General features: G+C 37.6%; 1 protein-coding gene across 3 annotated transcripts in view; it reads right to left on the bottom strand.

The window, feature by feature from the left end:
• Positions 1-12,524, bottom strand: part of bma (SCY1-like protein bma) — a 406,156-nt gene that overhangs the window by 89,504 nt on the left and 304,128 nt on the right. For all 3 annotated transcript variants that reach the window (XM_073979932.1, XM_073979933.1, XM_073979934.1), the window contains one exon: positions 9,159-9,335. In XM_073979932.1, coding sequence (XP_073836033.1) covers positions 9,159-9,335 — 177 coding nt within the window. The remainder of the gene's footprint in view (positions 1-9,158; positions 9,336-12,524) is intronic.

The raw sequence follows: 12,524 nt of genomic DNA, 5'->3' as shown, positions 1-12,524 counted from the left end.
ACAACATCAACAAAATGATTAATGAACAGCATATTTATGAACGAAAATCAAAAATTGTAAAATTAAGGCTGCACTGCAAAACTGTAATGATATTAAATTTGTGTGAAAATGAATCGGACGAATTTATGAAGAAAACAAGTGAGCAAAAGCTATAGTCGGGATGGGGACGACTATGTGATACCCTACACTACAAGACCTGTGCCAAAGTTTTCACCCACCCGACTTTTATACCAAATGACTTAGGGCTAACTGAACCAAAATAATTAATAATTTTATATTTGACCATTGTCGACAATCTACTGATTGAAAGGTTTGCAGAAGAGAAGCTGAGGTTTTTGTCATTAAAATAAATAAACTGACAGTGTTGCAAAATTTTACTGATAGCTACCAATATCATGATTTCATCTCGGCGAAGGGAATTATCAATTGGCTTCTCAGTTTTTGAAATGATCATTTTAAAATAAATATTTTAAAATATTAAAATTGGGGTAGCGTAGCACATTTTACAATAAATCTCATATTTTACCTTCAATGACAACCCATTTGGTATCAATTTAAAACTCAGATGGTCCAGTTGCACTATCGGGCTGTCCCTTTGTAATATCGTCGGTGTTATGCTTAAGTGTTCCATACGCTATTTTTGACATTTTGAGATAAAGGTATCTTACAAGGTTCTGAAACATGCTCTTTCAGATTTTTGGTCGGGTTTTCTTTATCTCTTACAGATTCTGAGATATTCAGATGTCAATATGTTCCATATCCTCCTTGCGACACCGAAAAATTTATCATTGCGTTATTACAAAAAAAAGCCAGTAAAAAAGTGTCAGTCGGCTTTGCCGACAGAGGTATACCCTCAGCCAATGTGAATTGAAATTTTCATCTACGGACAGATAGAATGTATTTAGCGTCTCTTCAGAATTTTGTGGCCCTTTTTCAACATTTGAACTTGCCGACAAAAATGTGGATTAGGAATTAACACAAATGTTGAACTTTTGTGGGGAGGTACCCTTAGGGAGGACCGATACGGGCCATTTTAGAAGTTAAACTAAGTTTCGACAAAATATTAGGTGATCCAAAGTTTGGACCAAATTGGTTGCACCATTCAAGTGATATCATCCTAATATTTTAGTGACATTATTTAAATATTGGGGAGAAGTACCGGAAGTTGGGGACCGGTATTGCCATGAAACTAAGCTTGGATAAAATATGACGAAGACCAAATCGGTAGAACAGTTCGAGAGCCACATATGGTGACATAGGGCTTTTTACACCTTTCGGGATGTTTTCCGAAGAAATATGGACCTGCTCCTGAAAAAACTTTTACCGTCGTAATGGAGGTAGCGAATGCAAATCGCTTCAACAAAAATCAAAGTGATTCGAGAGAAAGTCTTAAAGTGAACTTATCCTAAATTTTGTGTTGGAGGTACCCAAAGGAGTGCACAAATATAGTCCATATTCGAACCTGATCGATATCTGGTAGATATATTAGGATGTGCAGAGTATGGATTACATCAGTCACTCCCTTCAAGAGTTATCGTGCGCATATTTTTTCCGAAGATTTTTGAATTTTTGTGAGGGAGGTACCTGAAGGAGTGGACCGACATTTATCTTCAAACTTAAACTATGTTTGGACAAAATATTACAAAGGCCAAATTTTGGACCGAATTGGCAGGTCCGTTCGAGATTTATCTTGCGCTCCCCCACTACACACGATGTCATAGGGTTTTTTTTGCACCTTTCAGGCTATTTTCTCAGGAAGTATGGACTTGCCCCTTATGAAACTTGTACTGCCGTATGGGGGATAGCGAATACAAGTTGCTACAACAAAAATCAAAGCGATTCGAGAGCAGGTCCTAAACTGAACTTTTCCGAAATTTTGTGTGGGAGGTACCCGCCGGAGTGGACCGATTGAGTCCATATTTAAACTTTATCTAAGTCTGGTAGAACTTTTACGATGTACAAAGTGTGGGCTAAATCGGTTACTCCCTTCAGAAGTTATCGTGCGCACAAATTTTCCGAACATTTTCGAACTTTTGTGGGGGAGGCTAAATCAACTCCAAATTGTCTGAAACACATTTCGTCCAAACATACTTGGGGTCTAAAACCATTATTTCGATGAGGCACATTTTGCCCGTATGAAAGTGTATATACCCTCGTTAGCATAAATGCTGAGGGTATAAAAAAACAAGTAAGAACGGCGTTAAGTTCGGCCGGGCCGAACTTGTTATACCCTCCACCACGAGTTGCATTGAAGTAAGATCGAACAATTAGTTTCCTTTCGTTTATGAAGAAGACTAAGTACCAAATTTCATCTACACCGACAAATGCATGCGGAAAGTTTTTAGACTCAAAGAAGACTAAATACCAAATTCCCAATATTTCGGTAAGATAATGTTGGAAAAACCAAAAAAGCACCAAAATTTAAAAGGTGGGGCTATATAAAGGCTTGGACCTATAGCTACAAAATTAGAGGGGTAAGTTAAATACCCCCACCGAACACTAAATGCCAAATATGGAAAGTTTTATACCACAAACGAAGGCTAACCACCAAATTTTAGCCATTTAGGTGGAATGTTGTGACCACAACCATAAAAATAGCTTAAATCGGGAGGTACCGTTCTATGGGGTCTATATGAAGGCGTGGACCTACACCAACAAAATTCTGGGGGAAAGTTTATACCCAAAATTAAGACTAAATACCAAATTTCAACAATTTCAGTGGAATATTGAGGCCACGACCTCCAAAACATCGAAAATCTGGTGGTACCGTTTTATGGGGGCTATATAAAGGCGTGGACCTATACCGACAAATTGCATATGGAAAGTTTTATGTGCCAAACGACAACTAAATACCTAATTTCAGCTATTTCGACCACAACCTTCAAAATACCGAAAATCGGGAGGTACCGTTCTATGGGGGCTATATTAAGGCGTAGACCTGTACCGACAAATTGTTGGGGGAAAGTTTTGTACTCCCAGGGAAGACTAAATATCAAATTTCAGCCATTTGGGAGGAATATTGAGGCCACAACTTTCAAAATACCGAAAATCGGAAGGTACCGTTCTAAGGTGGCTATATAAAGGCGACAAATTCCATATGGACAGTTTAATACCCCGAACGAAGACTAAGTACCTAATTTCGGCTATTTCGGTGGAATATTGAGGCCGAAAACTTCAAAATATCGAAAATCGAGAGGTATCATTCAATGGGGTCGTGGACCTATACCGATAAAATTGTGGGGGAAAGTTTTACACACCCAACGAAGACTAAGTACCAAATTTCAGTCATTTCGGTGTGATAATGAACCTAAAACCTAAAAAATACCGAAAATCGGGTGGTACCGTTATATGGGGGCTATATCAAAACGTGGACTTATATGGCCCATTTGCAATACCAAACATCCTAGGGGTAATATAAACTTCTATACCACCGTGGTGCAATGGTTAGCACGTCCGCCTTGCACTCAGAAGGTCTGCGGTCCGAATCCCAGGCCAAGCAACATCAAATTTTCAACGGTGGCAAAATTCCCCCTCAGCAATGCTGGCGACATTTCCTGAGTATTTAAGCCATGAAAAACTTCTCTACAAGTGGTGTCGTAAGACACGCCGTTCGGACTCGGCAATAAAAAGTAGGTCCCATATCATTGAGCCAATATGAATCGGCGTGCACTCATTGATATGAGAGAAGTCTCCCTTGTCCCTTCAGGGATGTTGTGGGAACATATGTATGTATGTACCAAATTACAAAGCTCTATCTTAAAAATTGCGAGCTGTATCTTCTGTATCGGACGGACAGACGGGCATGTTTATTATTAATTTTATGCCCTCCACCATAAGATGGGGGGTAAATTAAGTTTGTCATTCCGTTTGTAACTACTCGAAATAATCATTGTAGACCCCACAAACTATATATATTCTTGATCAGCGTGCAATTCTACATCGATATACCCATGTCCGTCCGTCTGTCTGTCTGTCCGCCTGTCCGTTTGTGGAAAACACTCTAGCGTCCGAACGGATTGAAGTAAGTGGAAGAAATTTTGGTAAAATTTATTATATGAATGTAGAACTTTTGGTATTGAAAGCGGGCTATGTAAGTCCACGTTTTAGTATAGCCCCCCTACAAAGCGTGGCGCGTCGTCGTTTTAAGGAACTTTTAAGATATTTGTCCCATTTGACCACCGAATCGGTTGTAATTTGGTATTATGTGTTCTCAGAGGCTAAAAAATATTTCTACCAAAGTTTGTTTATATAGATCCACGTTTTGGTATAGCCCCCATATAACAATCCGTTCGGACGCTAGAGTGTTTTCCACAGACGGACAGACAGACAGACGGACGGACATGGCTATATCGATGTAGAATTGCACGCTGATCAAGAATATATATACTTTGTGGGGTCTACAATGATTATTTCGAGTAGTTACAAACGGAATGACAAACTTAATATACCCCCCATCTTATGGTGGAGGGCATAAAATTAATAATAAACATGTCCGTCTGTCCGTCCGTCTGTTGAAATCAGGATACAGCTCGCAATTTTTAAGATAGAGCCTTGTAATTTGGTATAGAAGTTTATATTACCCCTAGGATGTTTGGTATTGCAAATGGGCCATATATGTCCACGTTTTGATATAGCCCCCGTATAACGGTACCACCCGATCTTCGGTATTTTTTAGGTTTTAGGTTCATTATCACACCGAAATGACTGAAATTTGGTACTTAGTCTTCGTTGGGTGTGTAAAACTTTCCCCACAATTTTGTCGGTATAGGCCCACGCCCCCATTGAATGGTACCTCTCGATTTTCGGTATTTTGAAGGTTTTGGCCTCAATATTCCACCGAAATAGCCGAAATTAGGTACTTAGTCTTCGTTCGGGGTATTAAACTTTTCATATGGAATTTGTCGCCATTATATAGTCTCCTTAGAACGGTACCTTCCGATTTTCGGTATTTTGAAAGTTGTGGCCTCAATATTCCTCCCAAATGGCTGAAATCTGGTATTTAGTCTTCGTTGGGGGTACAAAACTTTCCCCCCCAGAAATTTGTAGGTATAGGTCCACGCCCTCATATAGCCCCCATAGAACGGTTCCTCCAGATTTTCGGTATTTTGAAGGTTGTGGCCACATTAATCCACCGAAATGGCTGAAATTTGGTATTTGGTCTTCATTTGAGGTATTAAACGTTCCATATGAAATTTTTTGGTATAGGTCCACGCCTTTATATAGCCCCTATAGAACTTACCTCCCGATTTTCGGTGTTTTGAAGGTTGTGGCCTCAATATTCCCCAGAAATGGCTGATATTTGGTATTTAGTCTTCGCTGGGGGTATAAAACTTTCTCCCAGAAACTTGTCGGTACAGGTCTACGCCTTAGTAAAGCCTCCATAGAACAGTACCTCCTGATTTTCGGTATTTTGAAGATTGTGGCCTCAATACTCCTCCGAAAGGGCTGAAATTTAGTACTTAGTCTTCGTTGGGGATACAAAACTTTCCCCCAGAATTTTTTCGGTAGAGGTCCACGCCTCCATATAGCCCTCATGGAACGGTTCCTCCTGATTTTCGGTATTTTGAAGCTTGTGACCTCAATATCCCACCGAATTGACTAAAATTTGGTAGTAAGTCGTTGTTAAGGGTATACAACTTTCCACCTAAAATGTATCGGTATAGGTCGGCGTCTTTATATAGCCCCCATAGAACGGTACCTCCTGATTTTCGGTATTTTGAAGGTTGTGAACTCAATATCCCACCAAAAGTATTGAAATTTGGTAGTTAGTCTTCGTTAAGGGTATATAACTTTCTACCTGAAATTTGTCGGTATAGGTCAACGCCCTCATATAGCCCCCATAGGATAATATCACCCAATTTTCGGAATTTTTGGAATTCACTTCAATACAGTTCGTGGTGGAGGGTATTTTCTATTTAAAGGTAAAGTTTTAATTTCATTTCATGATTTATTCGCCTTCCTCAGTTCTTCTAAAACTTGCCGTCTCCACGTTAGCAAAGGTCTACCTCTACGGCGGCTACCTTGCGGGTTCCACTCAAGGGCTTCTTTGGCAATATTTCCTTCTTGTTTCCTCAGTGTATGAGCGATCCATCTCCATTTTTTATTTTGATTTCCTTGACTATTGGATTTTGGTTGCACCTTTCATAAAGAGATTGGTTTGTAATCACATTAGGCCAATGTATTCTCAAAATTCTTCTTAAGCATCTATTGACGAATACCAGGACACGGTGTGCCTTAACCAAATTTAAATGAAAAGTGCTTACACCTGGGAAGTTTTTGCAGATTCTGAGACTACAATGCTCATAGATGAGAAATATCAAGAAACAAAAAAAAAAAAAAAAAAATCGCCGGAGGAATTTTCAAATAAATCGCGATTTAAGTTCACATTTTTAGGGGCTCTTTAGGTTTTCACGATTTTGCTTGCAAACCTCGAGTCCTATGTAAGTGGGCCTAAAAATTGTAGCTGTGAAAATTCTACACAAGATTGGCCTTTATGATATTTTCGTAGGTTTTACCGTTTTTGAGATATAGAAGTTAGAATTGAGACAATGCACTGACTTTATCGCCTCCTTATAAAACAATGTCATTACTGCAATTTCCCAAATTAAACTTATATATTTTGAAAATGGTACAACCTTGGAAAAAATAAATCATCCATTCTTGTAGAGAATTTTCACAGCTTCAACAATTTCTTTAGTCCCATTTTGATATGACTTGCGGTTTCCAAGCAAACTCTTGAAGACTTAAGATAAAAACCTAAAAATTTGAACTGAACCTCTATATCTCAAAAATGGTAAAACCTACGAAGAAACCTAAAGGTCAGTCTTGTAGAGAATTTTCACAGCTACAACATTTTCTTTACACTCATTTCGATACGACTTGCGGTTTTCAAGTAAAATCGTGAAAACCTAAAAAAACCCTAAAATTGCGAATTTTGATCGCGATTTATTTAAAAATCCCTCCGGCGATTTGTTCTATTTTTTCAATTTTTCTTATTTATGAACATTGCTGTTTCAGAATCCGTGAAATCTTCCCATGTGCAAGCGGTCTTCATCAAAAGTTAGTTAAGGCGCACTGAGCATGATATTGTTTTATAAGGAGGCGATACAGTCAGTGCATTATCTCAATTTGAACTTCTATATCTCAAAAACGTTAAAACCTACGAAAATGTCATAAAGGCCAATCTTGTGGAGAATCTTCACAGCTACAACATTTTTTTTAAATCGCGATTTATTTGAAAATCCCTCCGGCGATTTTTTTGTTTCTTGATATTTCTCATCTATGAGCATTGTTGTTTCAGAATATGCAAAAACTTCCCAGGTGTAAGCACCTTCCATTTAAAATTGGTTAAGGCACACAGTGTGGAGTGAATTCGCTATTCTTGAGGACATGTTGCATGTTTCGCATCCGTACAATAGGACATATTTTACATTTGAGTTGAATAGTCGTATTTTTGTACTACGTCTGATTTGCGATGATCTCCATATATTGTTGAGTGCTTCAAATGCTTGTTTTGCCTTTTGCATGCGGCTATTTATATCTGCTTCGGAGCCTCCTGTCGACGTTAACATACTGACGAGATAAATAAATTCTTCTACTTCTTCCAAAGGAGTGTTGTCCAAGGTTAATGGTGTTGCGTTTCCAGCATTGATGCACATGCATTTAGTCTTAGATACGTTTATATGAAGGTCAGCTCTGTGGGCATACTCCTGAACTTGGTTTATTTGATGTTGCATGTTTGAGTTCTGATGCGACAAAAGGCATATATCATCAGCGTAGTCTGAATCAGTCAATCTGCCGTTTAAACTCCAAATGATGCCGCCAAGCTCCCGCGTCTCAGCAGCCATCACCGTGTCTAGAACAATATTAAAAAAAAAGCGGCGATAATACACATCCTTGTCTTACTCCTGCACATATTTTAATTCTCTGGCTAGTTAAGCCGTCGGGCAAAATTCTGCAGTGTGAGTCATCATAGAGAGCTTTAATAAGGTCGATTATTTTTGTTGAAACACCCTCGCATACTAGGAACGCCTATATGACATTGTGGGATATAGTGTCGAATGCTCTTTGAAAGTCTATGATCTTAGTTCAATAGATTGCTCTATGATGATTCTTAGAGTATTTATGTGATCCACACCGGAATAGTTTTGTCGAAAGCCAGCTTGCTGCTTTCTTAGTTCGGGTGCAATTGCTGATGAAATTCTGTCGTTTAAAATATATGCAATTGTTTTATATGCCATGCTCAAAAGAGTTATGCCCCTTTAGTTTGAGCATTGAGAAAGATTGCCTTTTTTGGTACATTTATTACCAGTCCTTCCTTTAGGTCGGATGGCAATTCCCCAGTATTCCAAAAGTTGTTGACGACTGGATGTTAGATCAATGCGCTTGTAAATGGGTTTACATTTAACATTTCAGGTGCGATTTCGTCAATGCCTGCTGATTTACTATTTTTTAAAGATGATATGGCGTGACATATTTCGTCTATGGAAGGAGGTGCTGTGCTTATGTCGTCTCTTGTCTCGTGATGCTCACAGTTGCAGATATGTTGCAGAATGTTGGTATAGTGATGTACCCATATATCAAATTGAGATTGGCTGCTTGTGTGTGATGTTCGCTTTGTCATCATCATTTAACCCAACTTTGCTTTAAACGATTGTCCATGGTAGCGTATGGTTTATTTCACGAAAATACCTATACACATTGCTGCACTAAAACTGTTTCGAACGTTACTGTCATTCACAAAATAATTCTTTGTATGTATATTGATGCTGTGGTAGGAATTTTACTAAAAAATTTTATGCTACATGGCAGTAAATTTTCATACATTATCAGTTAACCACTTCAATGAAATGAAAAATCTTAAATTCCTAATTCAACTACATACTATGTGCATATTTAAGATGTGTTCATAATCTCTGCAATGGACACAAAATTCGAGTATGTACATCAGAAGTGTTCCGAACAAGAAAAATAAAGAAACAAAATTAAATAGAAATGATTTAAAACAAAATGTTGTTTCCTACTTGTCTATTAAAGTGGTATAAAAGATGAATTATTAAATGTTTTTTACAAATAAAGTTGTTGAAAATTCCTATTTCTTTTTCTGGACACTTTAGCCGCATGTGTTTCAATTTTGCCACATTGCCTTTCACACTTACCTCTTGCTTATCCATTTTGTCCATTAGACTTTCAATGCAGATGAGAACATTTTGCACTATTTTCGGATCGTTTAAATTCTTTTCAAAAACAGATTTAACCTTTGGCAATACTAATCGCTTAATTGACATTTCCGTGATACAATCATAGACGTTTGTCACAGCAACAACAGCTGCATTCTGAAAGAATTGAAAAGAATTTTTGTTGGGAAAATCAGTTTGAGGGAAAATTGTATAAAAAATATATTTTTAATAATAACAAGTAAGTAAAGGCTATAGTAGTCGGACGTGTCAACTACCGTCCAACTGGGCGGAATTTAATTTTCATGATTAGGACATACTACTTATATATGTAGAAATTTTAATATTATCATTAGAGTTGGTGGCGTAACATAACTCCCAACGGACATAACTTCCAAAATAATTTTGGGAGTAATGTCTGCACAACAATGGGAGTTATGTCCGTTTTTAAAATTGTATTGTTTTGTCTAAATAATATTTTTATTTTAAATGTATAAGTAAACAAAAACAAAAAACAAGTAAAAAAGTATCAGTCGGCTTTACGAACAGAGATATACCCTCAGCCTCTGTGGATTGAAATACTTTTGACCCCCCCCCCCAAAAGAAAACTAGTAAGTACGGCATTAATTTAATTATACCCTCCATGTGGTGGAGGGTATAAAAATAAGTGTGTTTTTCCATACCGTACTAGCTTTTTTACACAAATGGACACTTCTTAGGGTAAGGTCACATTAGGCAAATATTTACTCTAGTGATCGGCAGAGTGCGCCTGCTGGGAGCAAGTGAGCATAAATTTCAATGCATTATTTACGCTCACTTGCTCTCCGTAAGCGCCCACTGCCAGTCGCAGAAGAAAATATTTACTTACCTTTAATATATGAGTATTTATACGAGTTATGTGAGTTTTATGAAAACCCAAGGAGTATTTTTTAATTTTGGAAGAAAATCAAAATTTTTGAAAAACGTATTTAAATATTTTGTATTTTTATGGTTTGTTTATTGGTGTTTGACCTATTTTAAATAGTTAGAACAAACGAAAACTTAAACACACTCATATTTTGATGCAAAATAAAACAAGTAAAAAAGCATTAAGTTCGGCCGGGCCGAACTTTTCATACCCTCCACCATAAAATATTCTGAACTAAAATGAAATAATTACTTTTTATTCCTGTCCCCAACTTTAAGTGGGTACGTTAAAATGTCAGATAATGTTTATGTACATTTATGCTTCATTCGGGAGGCCCTTTTTTATGGTGCCTATATCTAACTATGTATGTTGACAATTTTTGGTGGGCTTGAAATTGGGAGGTAGTGTTATATAGGGGTTATAATAAAACATGGGCCTATGTTGACAGTTTTTGATGGGAGCCTTTAATGTCAAATAACTCCTAATTCGGTTAAAAAATTTAGCTAGAATCTTCAAAATATCGAAAATCGGTACATAACGTGGGAACTTCAAATGTCATTAACAGCTAGTTCGGAGGTATCTGGGCTATACGAAAATATGAACTTAAATGAACCGTTATATGGGGGCTATACCAAAACGTCGACCTATGTCCACAAGTTTTGTCATATAAGTTTATTGACACTTAAAAACCCTAAGTGTCAAAATATAGCTAAATCGGTCTGAAAATGTAGCTAAAACTGTCAAAATACCGTAAATCGGGGGGTACCGTTATATGGGGGCTATACCGAAACGTGGACCTATGTCCACAACTTTTGTTATATAAGTTTATTGACATTTAAGAACCCTAAATGTCCAATTATAGCTACATCGGTCTGAAAATGTAGCTACAAACGTCAAAACACCGCAAATCGGGGGTACCGTTATATGGGGGCTATACCAAATTGTGGACCTATGTCCACAAGTTTTGTTATATAAGTTTATTGACACCTAAGAACCCTAAGTGTCAAAATATAGCTAAATCGGTCTGAAAATGTAGCTAAAACTGTCAAAATACCGTAAATCGGGGGGTACCGTTATATGGGGGCTATACCGAAACGTGGACCTATGTCCACAACTTTTGTTATATAAGTTTATTGACATTTAAGAACCCTAAATGTCCAATTATAGCTACATCGGTCTGAAAATGTAGCTAAAAACGTCAAAATACCGCAAATCGGAGGGTACCGTTATATGGGGGCTATACCAAAACGTGGACCTATGTCCAAAACTTTTGTTATATAAGTTTATTGACACTTAAGAACCCTAAATGTCAAATTATAGCCAAATCGGTCTGAAAATGTAGCTGAAAACATCAAAATACCGCAAATCGGGGGGTACCGTTATATGGGGGCTATACCAAAACGTGGACCTATGTCCACAAGTTTTGTTATATATGTTAATTGACACTTAAGAACCCTAAATGTCAAATTATAGCCAAATCGGTCTGAAAATGTAGCTGAAAACGTCAAAATACCGTAAATCGGGGGTACCGTTATATGGGGGCTATACCAAAACGTGGACCGATATATCCCATGTTCGAACTTGATCTTCCGACGGCTAAAAAAACGGACGGACGGACGGACATGCATAAATCGACTAAGAAAGTGATTCTATGTATATCCCTAGAAGGAACTATGGGTCTATCTCGCTTCCTTTTGTATGTTACATACAAATGCACTAACACGTAATACCCCTTACAACATAGTGGTGTAGGGTATAAAAACTCATATTTTTTACACTACACCATAATATGGAGGGTATAATTAAATTGTCAATCCATTTATAACACATCGAATTATTCATCTGGGTAAAATTCAAAGTCGATGTGACCATGTCCGTCCGTCTGTTGAAATCAAGACACAGTTAGCAAGTTTTTAGATAGATCGTTGTAATTTTGTGTAAAAGATTTTATTACTTCTAGAATATTTGGTGTTGAAAATGGTCTATATTGGTCCACGTTTTGATATAGCCCCCATAGAACGGTACCACCTGATTTTCGGTATTTCAAAGATTTTAGCCTCATTATCACACCGAAATGGTTGAAATTTCGTACTTTATCTACGTTGGGGATACAAAACTTTCACCCAGAACTTTGCTGGTATAGGTCCACGCCTTCATATAGGACCCAGAGAACGGTACCTCCCGATTTTCGGTATTTTGCAGGTTGTGGCCTCAATATTCCTTTTCTTTGGCATCAATATTCCACCGAAATAGCTGAAATTTGGTATTTAGTCTTCATTTGGAGTATAAAACTTCACGCCTTCGTATAGCCTTCATAGAAGTTTGTGGCATCAATGTTCCACAGAAATTGTCCACGCCTTCAGATTTCATTGAAATTTGATATTTAGTCTTCGTTGGGTATTTGTCGGTATAGGACCACCACTTCATATAGCCCGCACAGA

The sequence above is a fragment of the Musca autumnalis genome, unplaced genomic scaffold (assembly GCF_047663935.1).
Source record: "Musca autumnalis isolate F117 unplaced genomic scaffold, ASM4766393v1 scaffold_4, whole genome shotgun sequence".
Taxonomy (NCBI): domain Eukaryota; kingdom Metazoa; phylum Arthropoda; class Insecta; order Diptera; family Muscidae; genus Musca; species Musca autumnalis.
Note: the sequence above shows the minus strand (reverse complement) of the source record. Positions and strands in the feature narration are given on the sequence as shown.